At 40.0% G+C, this 21,931-nt stretch overlaps 1 protein-coding gene and 1 pseudogene across 1 annotated transcript; both read right to left on the bottom strand.

Annotated features, from left to right (window-relative positions):
* Positions 1–389: 389 nt before the first annotated feature.
* LOC115820776 (vitellogenin-like) lies at positions 390–9,522 on the bottom strand (annotated as a pseudogene).
* Positions 9,523–12,108: 2,586 nt separating this feature from the next.
* LOC115820802 (vitellogenin-like) lies at positions 12,109–21,101 on the bottom strand. Its single transcript, XM_030784480.1, has 34 exons — positions 21,062–21,101; positions 20,834–20,854; positions 20,558–20,709; positions 20,194–20,445; positions 19,944–20,105; positions 19,712–19,860; positions 19,464–19,614; positions 19,213–19,370; positions 18,952–19,117; positions 18,717–18,842; positions 18,390–18,602; positions 18,085–18,302; positions 17,889–17,986; positions 17,655–17,779; positions 17,438–17,539; positions 17,207–17,326; positions 16,871–17,057; positions 16,648–16,741; positions 16,139–16,324; positions 15,724–15,859; positions 15,264–15,489; positions 14,859–15,142; positions 14,741–14,773; positions 14,570–14,641; positions 14,225–14,431; positions 13,981–14,123; positions 13,760–13,898; positions 13,549–13,678; positions 13,244–13,427; positions 13,057–13,151; positions 12,843–12,937; positions 12,601–12,766; positions 12,356–12,517; positions 12,109–12,221 (listed from the first exon to the last, which is right to left on the bottom strand). The coding sequence occupies exons 1-34, from the start codon at positions 21,099–21,101 to the stop codon at positions 12,109–12,111; spliced, it is 4,905 nt and encodes a 1,634-aa protein (XP_030640340.1).
* Between the last annotated feature and the right edge of the window lie 830 nt (positions 21,102–21,931).

Genomic DNA, 21,931 nt, shown 5'->3' with positions numbered 1-21,931 from the left:
AGTCAACTCCACCAAATTACAATGGACATGAAAATAACAAATTTGAGTCAAATATATCCAGGTCAGTTATTCTGTATTTAAAAAAGCTGAGTAATAAAATTGCCACTGAAGGAAAGAAGTTTTTTCTTTCGCTTGCTAACAGTAGACTTCGCCGGACATTTTTCATTTAATGTGTTAGAATAATTTCCATCACAGTGGTAAAGGACCTATTATAAAACATTTTTTCCAGCAGTTAAATTATAAATCTAAAACGTCAAATGTGATGTTTTAAAAGTGCCATGTGTAGTGTTGTGTTATATTCAAAATCATTTGACATTCAGAGAATCTCATGTTCTATGAAAAGGAAACACTTAGACTTTTGTCCTTCCTTTGGAGGATGACGATGCAAACTAGACACACTGCGCAGTGCAGAGACAAGCCATGTGGGCCTCAGTAATCTCTTTCAAATCCACTCTCTTTTCATTGGTGCTGCTGAGACTTTCAGAAAGGTTCAAGACAGACTCTGAAACAACAGCGCAGGACAAGATATTGAACTAATGAAAAGGAGATACTGAACACAATGCAATGCACTGGTGAGGAGTGAATCTACAGGAATTTTCAAAGGAAATGCTTAGTTAAACACAGTACGAAGAATTAAGGCTATGCTAAATCACTCACCAGCTGGGAGGCAGTGGTATCCAACGTTGACAGGACTGGTCCTCAGAGGGCTGCATCCAGGCAGGCAGCGCAGCACAGGCTCCACAGAGTAGCATTTAGATTCCTGACCATCCACGATCATCTGCTTCTCCAGCTTCACAGATTCAAGCCTCATACGACATTCTGGAATAGAAAGGTTAAACTGGGATGTTTCACCAAAGATACACTTTTTTGAAGTGTTGCCAAGGAATACACTCTTTAGAAAGGCATAGTTTGATAAACACCCACGGTTTGCGTCACGACAGCTTTCGGCAGGAAGCACCCAGGAGTGTGCAAAGCTAACTGGGTTCTTGGTCAGGTAACCACTTGGTGTGCGGAACTCCTGTCTGATTTCACCATCGGCCTTTCCACAGACTCCACAAGTCTGTCCTTTCATCCAGTCCACAACTTGAATCTGTGATTGAAAAAAAAAAACAACATACGCCAAGCACAAATCAAGGTTTGGTTAAAATGCATCCTAGGAAGCATTACAGACTGATTTTGTTCACCTTCCATCCATCATTGGAGCAGTGCACTTCGTGAAGGCCATGGCTTGGGGCATAAAGCGACAAACCAGCAGCTTTCTTTTTAATCTGAACTGTGCCTAAAGGAAAATTTTAAAAACACATTCACATAATATCCTTATTTAAATATAAGAACACGTTAGTAAAAAAAAAGTGAACTAAGTAGCAATTACTACATTTATTCTGTACTTCTTCAATCTGAATCCAAAATATTAATGGAGAGAACCAAGACCTGAGGGGTGTTGGTATGGGAGATTAGAAACAGGAACTTCCATTCCATTAACTTTCACCAGCATTTCACTGCCCATGGGATACAGGTCAACATCACTGGTGAAGATTAAAAATAAAAAAAAGAATGTTAGAACATTTAACGTACATTTCTCTCTCGGTATACATACATCACACACAGAGATTTACGTAAACATAGCCTCTATTAACCTCTAAGTGTAAACATGTATGCCTTTTTGAAACTCACATATCAGAAATCTTCACATTGATGTGGTTTTGTTCAGAAAGCTCATCCTTCTTCATCAGGACCATGAATTTAAGTTCTGGAGTACAATCCTGAGCCAGCACTTGATAGCAGGAAAGAGGTACATCACTCTTGTACTTCCTATTACTGAATGTGGCAATTTTGTGATTGACCATGCTGCACTGAGCTGGAAATCAAAAGCAAAACAGATAAATATTAGTCATTATTGGATGATAATTGTACGTCTTTTTTCAGAGATGAATCTTCATATCAAATCTACATATCTGCTTAACTGAGGTGGCCTCACATTCACACTTTGATAAATCTGCTTACCTGAGGTAGCTTCATATAGCATGTTTTGAATTGACTCCACAATATCCTCAGGGAGACTACCATCTCTTTCAATGGGTAGGGCAAATGGGAGAGGCACACCACGTTTGGATATCGTCATCTACAAATAAAAGGGATTAAACATGAAACATGACTTTCAAAACATTTGCACATTTAAAACATCAAGAATGAAAGATAATATTGCTGTTCACCTGTGGGATTCTAAGAATGATATCAGCGGTTGTCTTAGTGGGTAGAGCCAGGAGCAGTTCAATCTGTCTTTCACTGTTTGCAGCTTTGGCCTCAGTAAATCCAACCATGGCAGCTCCACAATGGATGTACTTAGTCAGCCTGGGTGAGGAGAAATGAATGGAGTTGGAGAGGGACTGAAATATGCATTTCTTTGAGACATTAGTGGAAAACTATACTTCTTAACTGCAGTAAAGTTAGTTTCAATACCTATTTGCGTAGACAGTAACAAATGTGGGAAGTTTCACCCACTCCAACTCCAGACGAACAGCAGGGCTTGTGCCAAGGATGCCAGTCTCAGCCTTGATACCTACACCATATTCCTGGCACTCAGCCCCCCAGGTGACATCGGCCTAACAAAAAGAACTGATTTTTAGTACCTATTATTATAAACTTCATAACATGAAGGTAAGAGCACTTGAAAAATGACATTCTGTACAAAATGATGTGATCAGTCTTACAGCAACTTTGTACTTGCTCAGTAGGACATTGTAAGCACACATCTTCCAGTTGTCATTTGTAGCAAGAGAGGACAGGATGACCTGTACTCTTTTAGTAGCCTTTTCGAAGTATCCAGCAATCTCGTATCCGAATGTAATATGATCAGCTCTCACCACACGGAAGATAATAGCAATGGAGGGAGGAACTGCATTTCCAAGGTATTTACTCTGAAAAAAAGGTACGAATTTTCAGCTAAGTTTGTTCTTTTGTTTAGTGCATAGATGTGTGACATTACAATTACAACTGTCACACCTGTCTCTGGTGGGTCTCAAAGCTTGCCGCTCTACTTCCACTGATCCAGGCCCTGGAGGTTCCCACAGGTTGCATGTGCTGCAAGGAAAACAGACAAATCAGCATTTGAGAGTGAACCAACACACTAATCACTTATTTGATAATGTTTGAAAATTTTATTCGAAACAACCTAAAAATCCATAGTTTACAGAGATATTCTGACTTCTTTATGAGCAGTGCTTTCAGTGTGAGTACCTGATTCTTATGGAATGTCTTGAATTGGTATTTGTCAACTTCATCCTGGGAGAGAAGAAAGGTGAACTAATTAAGAGTATACAGTAGTGACATCATGGACAAAGATGTTTGGAGATGCATGTTCTTAGACATGTCTTAAATTGAACACTGAATATGGAGGAGTGTGCAAAATGGTTGAAAAAAACCAATGAAAGGCAATATAACATGGAGTTACCTCAACCATTTGGGAGCTGGAGGAGCTGCTTACACTACTAGACTCATGAGAAGCGCTAGATACAGAGGAGCTACTTGAGCTGTAGGTGTTGTTCCTCAGGCCAGCCTCCACAATTTCTCTAAGTTTCATCAAAATGGTTTTTGCCTCTGGAGTGTCCTGTTGAGCAACAATTATTTGTTTAAGGAGCTTCTCAGCTGCCTCAGGGCCGATTTGTATCTCAATCTCCAATCTCTCCACAGCTAGACCTTCAGCTGTTTCAAAAAGAAAGACATTAGGTTAATTCTGGAAATAAAAATATTCTTTAGTCAGTCCTTAAGTATGAGAAGAGGGCACTTACCTGGTAGAACAGAAACAGAGGCTGCATGTTGTCCAAACAGGTTGAGGTAAGGAACTTTCCGGATGATGCCAGTGTTGCTTGTGGTGGCCTCAAAGCATGCCTTGATTCCCACATATGGAATAGTACCACAGAAGTTCTTGCGAATCGGAGCTGCAACTCTCATCTTGGGATCACGTTGGGATGGCCGGTCAGGAGAAACGATTTCAGATGACTGCACAAAGAAGGATCAAGAAAAAGGCATGGTAGGTGTTTTGTCACAAATGAAAAAATGGTAAAGTGGGGGCCATTAAAAATCTTCCATCATGAATATGATCAAGAGCTCTTACCAAACCAACATAGGAGCCCAACATCTGGGAGTCGAATATTTCTTTAGACCATTGTTGTGCTTGTTGTTCTGCAGGTATTATAGGTATTACAGGTGTGATCCTCTCAGCAGCAGCATCTTCAATGTTCCTGGCCACAGCAAAAGTCTCATAGCTGTTTGGTATGGAGAATATGAGTGAGCCAGGCAGTTCAATATCAAGTGCTCCAGTACAGGTAAAATACTTGGAAATTCATCACTGTTATTTCAGCCAAATATACTGTAAGACATGTCTCCTTTTCTTATGTTTCCTTCATTATAAAATTTGGTAAGCTCCAGAAGATTTCTGATTCCAGTAATACAGTATAGAAATATGGGAGATTCAAAAAGAGTAAAGCATATACTGTTAAATTTTTTGAATCCATCTCACCTAACACAGTAGGACAAATCGTAATTATGACTGTAAGAATGAAATTTGCATCATTATCTTTACCGCACAGCTGCAACATGGTCAGGTGTTGTAACGGGCAGGGCTTCAAACTTGAAGTTGCCTTTGGGAAAATCGGCTCTAGCGGAGAATTTTGCAGGCACAATACCAAAGATTTTTCCTCTAGCCATAAGAGCAGCCTGAATCAAGGCAGTATTCACTCCCATTACAGCAAATGTCTGCAGGACAGCACTGAAAATGAAAAGAAAGAGGGGGATATATGACTTCTGTACATGTTTTAGATTTGTTACTTGGTTTTACAATTAAATGCATTTGTAAAATGAAGAAACAAAAAAAGCCTGCCTTGGTCTGACTTCAGCCTGTAGTTGAATATCTGTTTTCAGCAGCTGATCAAAGTGGATTTTTTCTGGGAGGGGTGGATTCATAACTGCCTGAACTGTAAAAATAATAATGTAGGAAGCCTCATTAATGAATTGAACAATGGAAATCAGAGACAAATTTACCATTGATGATTGAACTCTAAGAGTGTTGATGGACAAGAACTCTCAAAATTCGTTTAAGATTGATGAATTAATCTTTATGTCACACATTTCATGACATTGTTAAGGTCTTGGAGTTGTAATTTGCCTGGAACTCAACAGGATTTTAGTCTTTGGTTATGAAAAGTGTCAACTTGCTTTTAGTTCAAAGCCTTGCTCAAAAGTATCATTACCGAAGATTAGCTTTCAAATTTAATCACAACTGTTTAGATAGTGCCCTTAAGGGACTACTGTGGGTGAAACGGCTTACCATTGACGGTGGCAGCAGCAACAGCAGCAGTATATGTGCTCAACTCCATGGGCAGACCAGCAGCTGTAGGCAAGATGCGCCGAACTTCACCTGCCAGCATAGGCTTAGCATAGTGGAAGGCTACTCCAGACTGAAGTGCTGTCAGGGCATTCCTCAACTTTTCGTGTGCATGGACTCCAATGGCAAGCTGCAGGTAGGGCTAAATTAGTCTCTGTATTGCAAAAGGTTTTCTGCTACACAAGGGATTGTGAAATGTTGCCAAAGCTGACACTTTAAATACCTGTTTTGCCTGTTCAACGATGGTTTTGTCAATGTTTGCAAAAGCCACCTCTTGTCCAAAGAATTTGATATAAATGGATCCCAGTGGCTCATTTTTGGGCAATGCCCCCCAGCCTGTCAACTGTGTGAGAGTAATAGGGGAGGAAACACCTCAGATACTGAACATTCTACATTCCATGATTTCAAACACACTGGACATTACATTTCAAAATGATATTGTTGATGGACACTTACAGCCTTCAGTGTATGTCTCATCCTTGTGATTCTGTCAGTGTTGACATCAGCGGCAGGACTTTTCAGAAGAGCTTCCTGAAGACCTTCTGTTCTCACACCAACCTGAAATTTTAAAGTAGCTTAATCTTTAAAGTAGCTTAATCTGTTTTACCAGTAAGCGGCAAGTCAGTGTAAGACAAATTGTCAAAATTAGGACGGGTCTTTAAATTTTGAATGCACCTCAAGAACATCTGCAGCGGCTCCAGCAAGGTATGCACGAGCTTTGGCCACAACAGCTCGGGGCAAGATGGTGGCAGCATCATTGATGAGGAAAGCACCTCCAGCTGCACCAGCCATGAAGGGAGCTTTATACAGACAGAGAATTAGTCAGATTTCACCCAAAAGTATTACAACATCAAAAGTACATTTATATATATATATACACACACACACACACACACACATACATACACATACACATAGTCATATATATATATATATATATATATATATATATATAATTGACCACTCTCTTACTCAGATAGGTATCCAGATAGAAGGCTTTGCTGTAAAACATGTTCAGTCTGTCCAGTTTGGGGCTTAAGGTCTTGATGGCCAAATTGCAAGCAGCACCCCTACAACGAAAATATAGAGATATTTAATCTTATTGGGTCTACTCGTTGAAGGAAGAAAAAACAACGTGTAAAATACCCTCAAAATTACTTACACAGGTGCCATGTCTGGGGCAATGCTCCTGGTCATGGACTTCATGTAAGAGTGGGCAAAGTTCAGCAGCTGCATATTGGTCTCCTTCTTCAAGGCCCCAGCAACAGTGTTAAGAAGAGCCACTGAAGGCTTGGTTTCAAAGAGAGCAATATAGGAGACCATGCGCACTTCTGGGTGGAGAGCCTTGTCCATGAAGAGTTGCAGGGCCACACCTTGGATCTGAAACATACCCTTTTCTTAATCACTAGGCCAGCTTGCATTACCAACCATGTACAGAAATTATGTTTATAGCTCTATTAACTCATGCTGATACATGCTTCACTTGCCTGTCTGGGTTCCTTTTTAGCAATGGCCCTCAGAGCCAAAATGGCATCAATGTGGACCCTGACAGGCAATGTAGCAGCCGCAGATCCAAACCCAGGTAGAATCTTCTGAATTGTCTTTAAACTGGCAGGATGGCCTGCATTGCCCAGAGCTTTGAGAGCAAGGGTGATTTGAGGAATGTCAGCCTTCACAATTGCTTCTGCAGCAATTTCATGGATGGGCTGGGATGGTAAGAGAGAGATAAACAGATAACATTTTATTTCCATGTAACTCATCGAACATGTATGAACAATGAATGTAAAGCAGGTTTTGCTTACCCTCAGAAGCTCAGCAGGACAGGTCGGAACTGCAGCACAATACTTGGCAATCATTGTACCATATCCTAGCATGGCAGCTTCACGCAGAACTGGGTATTCCTTTATTTTATGGTGCAGGGCCAGGTTCTGTAGAGTGAGGGAGGACATTACTGTGAGTCTTGGTGTTTTTGCTATTCAGTTCATAGACCAAAACAACTGGTTAAATTCTGCCTACAGAATAGAGCTGAACAGCATCCTGATCAGCGACGACCATGTGCACAGACGCGAGGAGGGCCTGAGCAAACTCCGCAGTGGTGAGCTCACCAGCCAGGAATTTTTCCTTGATGAACGTCAAAGTGGCTGAGTTTCCAACAGCAGGGATGGCATCCAGAATCCAGTGCCTGTTGAGGTATTGATATATTTTCAGTATTGCTTAACAAATGCTTTTTTCCTATTAGGTGAAAAAATCTTGTGAAAAGTACCTGTAGGCTGGTTTGTTCTTGAACTGATCCCAAATGGCCTTAGCATTCTCAATAGTGGAAACACGGAATAGTTGAATAAGTTGAATGAATTTCAGAGGAGCATCTTCATGGACCCGATCCACATTGTGGGCAACAAGATGTTGTAGAATCTCCACAATCTGGTGAGAGAAATGTTTAACATGAACAGCAGGCTTTAAAAGACTAACTGAAAAGGCTTTTATAACATTATTTCAATAACTGCTACCAATTATCAATCTTAAAAATATCACAGTTGTACCTGAGCTTGTGCATTGCTAATCCTGAAGAGCTTAATTGGAGTTTGCAGAATCTCAGTGGCAAATTCATACTGGAGGGATCCACGAGCCAGATAATCAGCCTTGATGGGTAAAGTAGGGGTCCTATCGATCTCAACAAAGACCAAGGTTTGTCTGAAATCAGAAAAGAAAAATGCTTGTAAGGTGTTATAATGAGCAAAGTTGTATTGTGAAAACAGCTGCCTCAGAATAGATAAGTTTTACAGAGACTTAGCCATACTTGGCCTGCATCTGGGCAGCTCCATTAGCAGCATTGAAAGGTGCAAACTGATGAAGTTCTTCAACAGTAGCTTCAGTGATTAGAGCACCAGTTGCAGTGGGCTTCATCACATAGTTGTAGGTTGCAGTTCCTGTCAGGCTCTTTCCTTTCTGTAAGGAGTGAGCAAATGCAGTAGTAATGTGTCTGAATTTTGATATCATTAACAATTAAATCAAGAATTTGCTTTGGTCTCACCTCCTGGCACTCAGAACATTTCTCTAGATATGCCAAGCCAGTGTCCTTGATGATTCTCTCCTGGCAGTCAGTCACATCCTTGGACTTGGTAACAACAATGTGCTGTGCCTTTACATCTTCACTAATCACATAGTGGGTCTTACATATTCCCTGAACTCCAGCCTTTGTAATGAAGAGAAACCATTAATGATATTTCCAATATCACTTAGCATGAATCAGACTTCATTCTCAAAGTTTATCCTTCTACCTCCTGCAGTTCGTAGACGTTTTGGGTCCTCTTGAGGTTGAGTTGAAGGATGTTCAAGATACCTCTGTGTAAATTGAGGACTGTGGCAGAGACTCCAGCTGGGGCGAACAGTTTACCTACCACACCATTAGCATACTCAAACTTGATGGGAGTGAGAAGCTGTGTAGCCAACGCTGCAGTGAGCTTTGCAGCAGGTGCAAACGGATCCTTGGGCCAAATGCCACTGTATTCGTAGATCTGAGGATCCATAAGCTGAAGAGAAACAGTAATATTGTTTGCTTACATTTAGCCACAGAAAATTCACTCTGAGATTCATCCTTATATCAAGCAGTGCATTATACATGTTTAAAATTTTGGATCATTTTGGAAATGCAAACTGTTTAACTGAAAATTGATGCCTGGTGTACTGAGGCAGTGCTAACCTTCAGCAGGTAGATATTCCCAGCCACAGCACTGATGAGGACCTTGCTGTTGACTTTCACTCCAGCTCTGGCCAGTCCCTCTTCAGGCAGACCACCCAAGACCAGAGCATCATATCTGTACACATAGGTCTTACCAGCACCGAATTCAGGTACTGAAATACAGAAGATGAAAACAGTTTAGACAGTTTAAGTTCATCACCTTTAATGTGTTTCTGTCCAAGGTTTTACTTACCAAAGTTAACCTGTTGACTCGCTAGAAGAAAGAAAAAAAGAAAAAATAAATATTTTCCTGGCATATGGACTAAAACTACATGCTTTAGTTCAGCATGTAATCTAAACAATAATGAATGTTTTATATAATTGGTGAATGAACATTAATGAAAATGGTGGCAAGCTTACCCACAAGGGCTACAGTCAGTGCCAGTACAGCTGCTCTCATGGCTCGTGGATTGTGAAGAAGAGCAGCAGGGCTGTAGTTTTTATAACAGAGTTTTTGCTGACTGAGGATTAATCCCAAAATTTATTATTAACTGGGGTTTTGCACATCAGCATCTCATCGTAGGTAAAACAAGCTTTTCTGATTGGTCAGATATCTGATACAGAAGTGGCAGCTTCAGGTTAGGTTAACCTGGTCTCCAGTTGTGTCAATAGTAGACCAATTTACATGGCTAAATGATATGACACTGTTTTTAAAGAGTTTGATCTTATCAAAGGATATCTGCATAATCTCATCTGATATTGCACCACATCCTTCTTTCTGATTTTTTTTTAAAGGCCAAGTATTTACAAAAATAAGATCACTGTTTCCTTTTCTTTTTTTTTCTTTATATAATATTTTTAACTCAAAATTTTTGGACATAAAATGGGAGAATTTATAACTTTAGTATGTATTTATTTCATACATAATCACACATATCATTGTGTTGAAAATGAAATGCTGCTTATGAACCATCTTTCTTTTGGGCTGTATTTTTCACTCCAAAGCACTGCATCAGATTTGTGCAGTGATAAGAGGCATAATAGACAACAGGACTCAAACTATGACCTTTGATGGTATGACATAAGCTTTGTCACAGTTTTTCTTCTCTCCAGACTTCCTGTGAAGCTAAATACTATTTGTTTTGTCAAATGTTTTGCCAAAAGTAGGAAGCAGTGTTTTAATATGTCACTATGCCCTGAGAGCATTTGGATGGCAGGGAGGCAGGGAATGACGGTGTGTAGTGGCACTGTTTTTTTCCCCCAAAACTCAAGTTGAAGTGAATAGTCTTAACATGGTCTCCTTCCACCGATAACATTTTACACTGTCATGTTACTGTCAAGTACATTTAATATCATTTAAATTTATTGTAAGAGTCTAAGCTGTCTCATGACATTATTATTTATTGCTTGTTCGGTGGCAAGGTGCTAAGTATCCTATTATTTGGAAATTTTCTAATGGAAAGGTGGGCAATGAGCTCACATGACCAATGAGAGAGGACAGTTCAGGTCACTTGTGAACCACTGCAAAACTCAGGAAATGAGAAGATGTACAGGGAACCTACGCCAAAGGGATATGGGTTACATTGCCACATTCCACTGTATGGCATGAATCTGCGACTACCATAAAGAATAGAAGAGGTCGGTATTTGCATCTGGTAAGTTCTGATTCTGTAAAGCTGTGGCGATGTGCACAGTCTCCAACCTTGGGGAGTGTGATACAGTTGGGACAAGTGTTGCTGTAGTCAAGGTGTGGAATTGTGGGTGCTGAACTCTAGAGGAAAAAGATGGGGGAGAGTGGAATGAGTAAGTAGGGAATAGAAGAAAGGCCCATCAAAACGTGAGGTGTTCTCATCCCACGTAAGAAGCGCCGACGACCAGTGCTCCTTGTTATGTCAGTCGCAAAACGAAAAAATGTGTGGGGCTTAGCCATCATTTTGCCCCCTCTATACCAACCAGTCCTTTGAAAACAGTTGCCCATAATGGTTTGTTTGATGACTCTGAAAATATGTGAGATAATTTATACACCCCTGTTTTGTCTATTATAAAATAAATGACCAAGAAAATAGCGTCAGATCAGATTAGGATGATACTTAAGAGGCCATCATATTCTGTACAATCTATCAACCTACAACCTGTACTTCATTGAAGGCACAGTACCCTAGCACTCTGAAAAACCCTTCTTAGCAAATATCAAGGTTAGGGTTAAAGGCCCAATAATTCCCTGTTATAAATGACAGGACTGGAAACAGAGACCTTGAAGGTCCTAGACAGTAATGTGATCACATTAGACAGTTTGTTTCTAAGGAAAAGTTTGTTGAATTTTGAGATCTTGGATCCTGTGTGGGATGTGGAACATTTTGAACAAACGGTTTAAGAAAGTAGAAATTGGCTCTTCTCCAGTGTTTTGCGTTGCTGTTTTAAAGAAAATTTCCTTATGAAGTTTGACTGATGCCTAATGGATCCAACATTGACATTTACAGTTGGTAGGAATAAAAATAGAAGCCACAGAATTTATTAAAATTTGGCAAGGGTTCTCCCTTTCCTGTACATTGGAAATGATATTAGCTTAATGATTTCAATTTGCAATATTTAAGTTAGTCAGTGTGTGGTTCACACTTTGTGATAGCTAGAGCTGTTTACCCAAGTTTAAATCCAAGTCCATGCTGAGTTTTGTATCACAGGGGTGAAATGCTACATTTGAGAGATTTACTTTGGATCAGAAAGAGGGAAATGAGCAGAGAATAGCTTAAAGCCATCTGATTGACATCAGTAGTGAAGTAAACATATGTTTTTTTGTCTACAGTTGTGGAATCCTATTGTCTAGAAACTTTAGGATCTCTCTGAAATCAATCATCATTATTATCTTCATTGTTCCATTGTAACATTTTTCAAAAAGAAATTTCTTAGGTAGAACTTTTCTTTCAAACTGTTTTTAATGTGACAACATGGTCCTTAAAACGTTAACAGTTTCACATCTAAAATACAGAGGCGAATTGTATGCTTAAAGTTAATTTATTATTCACAAAACAGTTACAGGCAAAAGGATTCAAGCACACTCCACAGTGCAGCGACAGGCTGTGTGGGCCTCTGCCGTCTCTCTCAGGTCAACACTCTTCTCATAGATCTTGGTTAGAACCTCAGAGCGGTTGATGTTGGATTCTGAAATGGAGCAAATTTTGATCAAGCATATTGCATGTGCTTGCAAGAGGTATGTCCAAAGATTCATGTCCACTGCTTATCGAAACTGACTGTAAATAGAACCTTTGTGAAGTCACTGAAGAATAATCACTCACCAGTTGGTAAGCAGTGGTATCCAACGGTGACAAGACTGGTCCTCAGAGGGTAGCACCCAGGCAGGCAACGCAAGACAGGCTCCACGGAGTAGCATTTAGACTCCTTGCCATGTAGAATCAGCTGCTTTTCCAACTTAACAGATTCAAGCCTCATGTGACACTCTGAAACAGAAATGTTCAGCTATGGAATAAGTAATGAAAAGGACAAAAGAACAATTTTGGCCAAAAGAGAACATGCCACTTACGGTTGGTGTCACGACAACTTTCAGCAGGAAGTACCCAAGAATGGGCAAAGACAATTGGGCTCTTGGTCAGATATCCACTTGGTGTGCTGAACTCCTGTTTAATTTCACCATCAGCCTTTCCACACAGTCCACAAGTCTGTCCCTTCATCCAGTCAGCTACGTTGATCTGAGAGACATAGCAGTTTAGTCAAGTGGTACTAGACGTTAATGGCAGTGACAAGGCTATTTTTGGTTATGTTTACCTTCCATTTTCCCATGGCAAAATGGACCTCCTGAAGACCACGGCTGGGTGCACTGAGTAATAGCCCCTCATCTCTAGGTCTGATTTTAACTGATCCTTCAAGAGCAAAGGAACAACTTAACTCTGTACACTTCAAGAATGCAAAACACTTTTGACAGTGAACCTCTTACAATTTTCAAATATGGTAATGGTGTGTAGCATGCATAAATAGATACCTGTAGGATCTTCATATGGAAGATTGTGTATGGGAATTTCCATTCCATTAACCTTCACCATCACTTCATTACCACTGGCATACAGGTCAACATCACTATCAAAGGTGAAAGACAGTCATTTAGAAACATTTTTTACTGTTTTGAGCACATGATTTACATGATTTCAAATATTACATAGCGGACCTACATATCGGAAATCCTCACTCTGAGGTGGTTTTGTTCAGAAAGCTCATCCTTCCTCATCAGAACCATGAATTTAAGTTCTGGGGTACAATCCTGAGCAAGCACTTGGTAGCAGGAAAGAGGTACATCACTCTTGTACCTCCTGTTATTGAATGTGGTCAGCGTGTTTCTGACCATACTGCACTGAGCTGTAAAAGGGGGATTTTGGGGGAGGGGGTAAATATCAGCCTTTTTATAAACTGTTATAATAACTGTTGGAAAATAATATTCACTATTTTGGTTAAGAGGTCCAGGATCAGTTGTTCTTACCTGAAACTGCTTGAGTGTACAAACTTTGGAATGAGTCAGCAATAGTTTTCTCCTCAAATGCTTGAACCATAGTGGCTGTCACAAAGGGCAAGGGAATTGGAAGAGCCAAGGCCAGTTTTGACAGTGTCATCTATTGCAAACATACACCATTAAAACAAAATTGTACAAATACTGTAGTAATAATGTACCAATGAAAATATGTATTGCTCACTTTTGGTGTCTTTAGAATGATGTCCAGAGCCCTATCAGTTGGAGTAGCCACTATGAATTCAATCTGTTTCTCACTGTTCTTTGTTTTAGTCACTGTAATTCCAGTCTTGACAGCAAAACCAGGGATGTATTCAGACAACCTGTTTGTGAATAAATGAACAGTTAATCATAAAAAAAACCCTCAGGTTTACACCAATGGAAAACTAATATGATAAGCTGCACCTCATAGCATAGGTAGTGAAAATGGCAGGAATAATCTCCCATTCCAGTTCCAGGCGGGCAGCACGGCTTTGGCCAAAGTGACCAGTCTCAGCTTTGATAACTGCTGCATATTCCTTGCACTCGACTCCCCAAACAATCTTGGCCTGTATCCCAACACGTGTGAGGAGGCACATGCATGTATTTGACAATACTAAACAGATGAGCATAAGACAGTAATGATTTGATGCAGCTTTAAACATCTTACCATGACTTTGTGCTTGCTGAGGAGGACACCATCTGTGCAGATCTTCCAGTTACTATTCTCAGCAGTGGAGGACATGATGATCTGTGTCCTTGCAGTAGCTTTGTCCACGTAGACAGCAGCTTGATATCCATGCATCTTGCGGTCAACTCTTACAATACGGAATAAGACGGCGGCAGAAGGAGGAGTAACATCTCCAAGGTATCGAGCCTTTAAAACACAAGAGAGTACGCATTATGAAGACTACATTGATGAACATTATGAAGGCCAGGTAACATGAGCAAAATATGCAAATTTCAAAAATGGACAAGATCAGCTATTCTGCCTTAAACAAAAATAAAACTTTACCTGTCTTTGGATCTCCTCAAAGCTTGATGCACTGCTAGCATGTGCCTGAGAGATGCCTTGATTGACCCTATGCTGTGAGAAAGTGAAACAGTTTAAATGATGACAGGTTCTGAATTTCATCTGTTTGGTTATGAATCTATTCTTATGCAATGTTTGATACATTAATATTACCAGGTGAATGTGGTCTTTGATGAAGATTTGCTCCTGCATTGGAAAAATGAGAAAGATTTACGTAGCAATCTAAACTTCAGATTGTTTAAGCTGACATGCATTATGTTAAGTGTTTTACCTTTGATGCTTGGTTGATGGAGGAGCTGCTGGAGCTACTGAAGCTGCTTCTGTGGTTTAGATGTGCGCTGTCAATCATTTGGGAAGAGCTGGAGGAAGAGGAACTGCTTGAGCTAGAAGTTCCGTTCTGCATTCTAGTAACCAGGAGTTCCCTCAGTTTCGTCAAAATGTTCTGTTCCTCTGGAGTTTTGTCATCAATAATGTTGCCTTCTCTAAGGAGCTTCTCTGCTGCCCTTGGGCCAACTTGTAGTTCAAACTCAACCCTTTCCACGGCTGGACCCTCAGCTGTTTCCAAGAATAAGGGTATTAAGTTAACTTTCTAAAAGAGATGATGCTCGGATACTTTTGAAAGCAATGGGACCAATACTGCATGATCAATAGAGTGATATTTGTACAAATATCTTGCCTTGCTCCATAGAAATAAAGGCAGCATGATTTCCAAGCACATTTAGAAGTGGAGTTTTCTTGATGAGTGCAGTGTTGCTTGTGATGAGCTCTGCACACATCTTAATTCCCAGGTAAGGTATAATAGCACAAAACCTCTTGTGAATTGGGTCACCAGTCCACATAGTGGGTTCAGCATTAGGATAAATATTCTCAGAGCTTGACTGTAAGGAGGAAATAAGTAAGGTCTTTTTGAAATGCTCAAGCAGTACATTGACGACAACATTGCATAGCATTTACCAAATGCACAGAAACAGTATGAGACCACTCTTTGAAGATGTTATAAAGCAAAGCATGTGATGGATCTTATTTGTACAAAACAAAGTTTTCAATACATGGATGGTCACTTTGTTGTCATACAAATTTCTTTCTTTTTCTTCTTCTTTATTTAAATCTATATATCTTACCAAATCATCAACAACAGAGCCTGACATTTGGGAGCTGAACCTCTCTTCTGACAGGTGTCGTGCTTGTTCCTCCACTACTGCAGGTATTATAGGTGTGATCCTCTCAGCAGCAAAATCTTCAATGTTTCTGGCCACAGCAAAAGTCTCAAAGCTATTAAAGAAGAGGAAACAAAGCTGACTTGGAGACATGACCCTACGCAGTTTTACAGTTGCACCAGTTTTGACAATTTTGTAGATAACTTTTAAAATTCAGCACTTTAAATATTAGACTAGGCAAAAGTAGCGAGGAATGAGAATGAGCTGAGTTTTATTTGTTTTTGAAAGGGTTATTTGGAACATTTGGAATTAGTTTTGTTGAGAATTAAAAACTTTTTATCCCTCCATAATTTAATATATTGTATATGAGGGTGAAGGCATCACAAAGACTCACCGTACAGCTGCAACATATTCCGGAGTTGCCACAGGTAGGGCTTCCAGCTTGAAATTGCCTTTGGGAATATCAGCTCTAGCAGTCAGTTTCATAGGCATAATATTGTGAATCTTTCCTGTGGCCATAACAGCGGCTTGGATCAAAGCAGTGTTCACACCCATCACAGCAAATGTCTGCAGGACAATGCTATAGGAAGCACAGAGGAGAATTGCTGAGAAATTTGGGATATACAATAAAATTTGTGATTCCATACAGCAAATTTACTAGTGTGGTTTTCCACGAGAAACATTTGCAAAAGTCAATAGTTGTAAGGGGGTTATTAGCATGTGAAGGGGGTGTGAGAGGATACTGTTTTCCAGTGCTTCCATTATTGCATTCAGCCTATGGGAACGCTGATTTGTATTGACACTGAAAAAATATATATTCAAGTGGACACTGACAAATTTGTACCACACCAGGCTTAAACATTATCAATCCTGTCTCGAGATTTGTTTCATTTTTTAATGTACCTTGGTTTGACCTCAGCCATCAGGCTGAAATCAGTTTTGAGGAGGTCAGCAACACGGATGTGTTCAGGAAGCGGTGGTGTCAGAGCGGCCTTGACTGTAAACATAAGGTTATACATTTTACTGTTTTGTTTTGTTTTGTTTTTTAATATAAATTTTGGGTTAACTCTGAGAACATTAACCAAGATTATAAAAATAACAAAACTTCTACATTGAGATGTCTTACTATTGACGGCGGCAGCAGCGACTGCAGCAGTGTATGTACTCAGCTCCATGGGCAGACCAGCCGCAGTTGGGAATATTCGACGCACTTCACTTGCCAGCATTGGCTTAGCATACTGGAAGGCAATTCCAGACTGAAGTTGCGTTAAAGCTGTCCTCAAAAACTCACGTTGATGGGTTCCAGTAGCAACCTGCAGCCAAACAAATTTTCAAACACATTTGGGGAATAAAGATGATTTGATAGCCACAACATACTGCAAGTATGAACTGACCCATGACTGGGACATGCTGAAGTCAATTTCAAGAATGATTCCAATTTCTCAAACAACAAACGACTGACCTGTATTGCCTGTTCAACAATGGCCTTGTCAATGTCTGCGAAAGCGACTTCCTGTCCAAAGAATTTTACATAAATGGAAGCCACTGGCTGATTTTTAGGCAAGGTCTTCCACTCTCTCAGCTGTAACAGAGGTGAAAAATTTATACAGCGGAGAAATGGTTTGATGACACAGATCTATTTATTATGATGAACTTTGAGCGAGCTGTTATTTTAAATCACATTAATACATACAGCTTGCATGGCACGCTTCATCTTGGTGTTCCTCTCTGGACTTTCAGACAAACTTGGAGATTTCAGAAGAGCCTCCTGGATGCCCTCAGTTCTTACACCAAACTGAGCAGAAAAACAACGGGTGTCGGGGTTGACAGAATTTTTGAACCATGAAAATACATCAATCTAATTCCTAATGTGAAATGAAGATTGTTTGTATTTTAGCCTTGCTATGCACCTCGATAACATCAGCGGCAGCTCCGGCAAGGTAAGCGGAAGCTTTGGCCACAACAGCTCTGGGTAAAATGGAGGCAGCGTCATTCACAAAGAAAGCACTGGCGGCAGCACCAGCCATCAAAGGGCCTTTAGGAAAGGTGGTTGAAATTGAATCAAAAGCATACATTATTTGTTTATGCCGTACTTAAAACACTAATTATTTGTTTGTGCCGTACTTAAAACGCTACGCCCTTACTATGATAGAAGTCCAGCTGAATGGCCTTGCTGAAACGGTAGTTCAGTCTGTCCAGTTTGGGGCTCAAGATCTTCATTGCAACATTACAGGCAGCAGCACTGAAAATTCACATGTCTAAGCATTAGCTGAGGTGGCATAAAATTGATCATTGACTTACTGCGTTAAAAATATGTTCAAATAACAAGCGATTGCTTACACAGGCACGAGGTCTGGGGCTGTGCTCCTCGATAAGTACTTCATGTGGGAATAGGCAAAGCTCACCACCTGTATATTGTTTTCCTTTTTCAGTGCACCAGCAAAAGTAGATATGAGAGCAATTGAGGGTTTGGTCTCAAACACCACAACACAGCCCATCATACGCAGTTCAGGGTGTAGAGCCTGATCCATCACAAGCTGCAGAGCCACTGGTTGGACCTGAAGAACGAATAAAGACTTGACATTAGCGGAAAATACAGAATAGTTTAATTTGGCATAATCTGTTTGAGGTCACAATGTATTCACCTGTTTCGGTTCCCTTTTAGCAATGTTTCTCAGAGCCAAAATAGCTTCAACTTGAACTTTGATGGGCAACGTAGCAGCTGCAGATCCAGGCAGAAGTTTCAAGATTGTCTTAAGACTAGCAGGGTGACCGGCATTGCCCAGGGCTTTGAGAGCAAGGGTGATTTTAGGAATATCAGCCTTAGCTATTGCTTCTGCAGCAAACTCATGGATGGGCTGTGGGAGGGGAGAAAAAAACAGGCTTGAAAGTGTAGCTAACTATCTGTAAGCAACCTCTGAGGTAGTGTGTTTCTGATATGCAAATGGTTTAAAGAAAAGTTATTTTTTTGCCTTCATGAGTTCAGCAGGGCAGTTGGGAACTGCAGCACAATACTTGGCAATCATGGTTCCACATCCTAGCATTGCAGCCTCACGCAGAACTGGATATTCCTTGACTTTGGGGTTCAGGGCCAGGTTCTGTGGAGCAGGATGGCATATTATTTGAGAATTATTGTTCCAGCATTCTCATACAAACTCACTTCAACATTTCAAATATTGTGCATTCAGCAGATGATGTACTACCTACAGAAAAAAAATTGATCGTGTCCACATCAGCAGTAACCATGTGTACAGCAACCAGAAGGACTTGAGCAAATTCAGCAGTGGTGAATTCATCAGCCATAAATTTTTCTTTGATGGCCTTTAAAGCAGATGGGGTTCCAGCAGCAGGGAGAGCATCCAGAATAAAACGTCTAATGCACACACACACACACACACACACAAAATCAGATTAGTAATGTGACAAATATACAATTACAGGAGCACTTCTTTGTTTGAGGACATATACCTGTAAACCGGTTTATCCCTAAACTGAGCCCAAATGGACTTAATGTTCTCATAGGTGGCAACACGGAAGAGCTGGATAAGCTGAATAAATCTCAGAGGAGCATCTTCATGGACCTGATCCACATTGTGGGTAACCATGTGATGCAAAATCTCCACGATCTGGACAGAGATGGGACAATCAAAATGAATCATTTTGCGGATGTATTGGCGAATGAATTCAGATTTGTAAATTACGGGAGAGAAGAATCATACCTGAGCTGGTGTATTACTGATTCTAAAAAGCTGAACTGGAGTCTGCAGAAGTTCAGTGGCAAATTCATACTGCAGGGATCCACGGGCCAAATATTCGGCTTTAATGGGGAATATAGGAGCCTTCTTCATCTCAATGAAGGTCAAACTTTGTCTAAAAGACAGAAGATGTCAACTTGTAAGGCTACATTATAAATAACCGATCTCACATCTGCTTTTTTTTCTTTTGAAATTCTTTTTAAACATCTTACTTGACATCCATTTGGGCAGCACCATTCATCACGTTGGCGGGTGAGAACTGATGGAGTTCGTGAACAGTTGCCTCGGTGATCAAAGCACCTGTTTCGGTATGTTTCATTATGTAGTTGTATGTTGCAGTTCCGGCCAGACTCTTTGCATTCTTTGGGAAAAAAAACAGCCAAGTTCATATGGAGTACATTTGATTTTATGTAGCGGTAGACCGAAGATTTACTCAGGCTTTACCTTTTGGCACTCAGTACATGTATCCAGGTATGCCAAACCAATGTCCTTCATGATTCTGTCTTGGCAGTTGGCCAGATCTTTGGACTTGGTAACAGTTATGTGATGTGCTTTTGCGTCTTCACTGATCACATAGTGGGTCTTACAGAGGCCCTGAGTTCCTGCCTTTGTAATGAAAAGGATGATGTGAGTGGTGTATTGAAAATGAGTCACATGACCACATTACTATCATTCAAATCTAGTATTCTCTCACCTCCTGTAGCTCGTAGACGTTCTGGGTCTTCTTGAGGTTTAGCTGAAGGATATTAAGGATACCTCGGTGCAAATTCAGGACTGTAGCAGAGACTCCGGCTGGGGCAAAAACTCTACCTACCACTCCCTTTGCATACTCAAACTTGATAGGAATGAGAAGCTGAGCGGCCAGTGCTTTGGTTAGTTTTGCAGCAGGGATGAAAGGATCCCTGGGCCAGATGCCGCTGTATTCAAAGATCTCAGGATCCATGAGCTGAGGAAATGACAATCATTACATTAATGATTACTTGCAGACGTTAATAGTTTAACAACGTATGTTTTTCATTTGTGAGTTGGCGCTATGTAACAGAGGATGCACCATTGACCTGTAGCAGGTAGGTGTCCTGGGCTATGGCACTGATGAATACTTTGCTGCTGACTTTCATTCCAGCCCTAGCCAGACCCTCCACAGGCAGACCACCCAAAAGCAGAGCCTCATACTTGTACACAGAGGTTGTGCTGGCACCGAATTCAGGAGCTTACAAGAGGAAACACAAAATTTTACCACTGCTAATATTTTTTTATTTATTCATTTATTTATTTGTTTGTTTGTTTATTCATTTACTGTGAAAGTCAACCATTTTTAAGAGATTTTTACTTACCAAGGTTTACTTGCAGACCCGCTTCAGTATAAACAAGATATAAAAAAAATTACTTTTTTTTTTTCATACAACATCATTCAGTTTCTTACTTTATCATAGGTCAGTTTTGCACTTTCATAATATTTATTTCATACTACTCAGGATTTGTGCTAATGCTAGGCTTGTGTTATAAATTCAATCATTATATCTATAGTTTATTAATGTGTATGAATAATACTGATTTCTTACCCACTAGAGCCACAGTCAGGGCTAACACAACAGCTTTCATGGCCAACAGCTTGTAAAGAGCTGCAGCGGGAGAGGCCTTCTTTTAAAGCAGATTTTTCTGCTGACGACGTGCCCATAAATACATGATTAACCAGAAGCACAACATTACAAATCACTATCATGCTGAAAGTTGTTATCTGTTCCTCACTGCAGAAATTAGAGAATATTGATAAAAAAAGTATGGGTTACAGCAAGGTTAGGTTAGCCTGGCCTGTGACTTTTTCCAACCTTACTGCGATGACAGGATCAATGTTCATGTTGAGTAAATAATGCTAGTGCAATAATACATTTAGACCTTTTTTTTTTTTCAGTTTCCAACCATAGTGAATTCCCAAACTTGAGAATTTTTCGATTTTTTTAAATAGAAAAAAAAATGTAATACCATGAAAAAATATATGTACATTTCTTACTTTCTGATGTTTCACATTGATTGTACTAGAACTCACATTTTAAACAATTACATATGGTAGTATTTTGGTGATATTTAGACCAAGTTGATACAGTGAGTAACAGCATCATCTGTACATGTAATGCATTTTAAACTTTTGTTTGTCTATTTTTAAGATATCAATTTAAAAACTGGTTTATACTCATTTTAAAACCTAGAAATTCATATGGTTAAATATTTTTATTGTATTCATTTCTTTATAACGTCAGAGATGCAGAAGTCCAATTAAAGGCCGTTCGAAAAAGAGTCGTGTCATGACAACCTTGTCACTGATTCTGATCCAAAGGACTTTGGATCAGTGACGTTCAAGAGGCTATGCACTCAAAATACAGGGGTCTGTGCTTTAAGCACCGTTAAATTTTCTCCTAGTTCTTCCTGGTTAT

Source organism: Chanos chanos, chromosome 9, assembly GCF_902362185.1.
Source record: "Chanos chanos chromosome 9, fChaCha1.1, whole genome shotgun sequence".
In the NCBI taxonomy this organism is placed as follows: domain Eukaryota; kingdom Metazoa; phylum Chordata; class Actinopteri; order Gonorynchiformes; family Chanidae; genus Chanos; species Chanos chanos.
Note: the sequence above shows the minus strand (reverse complement) of the source record. Positions and strands in the feature narration are given on the sequence as shown.

Excerpts from the sequence above, each read along its gene's own strand:
- LOC115820802 (XM_030784480.1), bottom strand. The coding sequence starts at position 21,101 with ATGAAAGCTGTTGTGTTAGCCCTGACTGTGGCTCTAGTGG. Across the intron at positions 13,899-13,980 it reads TTCACTACCTATGCTATGAG|GTTGTCTGAATACATCCCTG; the intron begins GTGCAGCTTATC and ends ATTCACAAACAG. Across the intron at positions 13,428-13,548 it reads GTACACTCAAGCAGTTTCAG|CTCAGTGCAGTATGGTCAGA; the intron begins GTAAGAACAACT and ends CCCCTTTTACAG.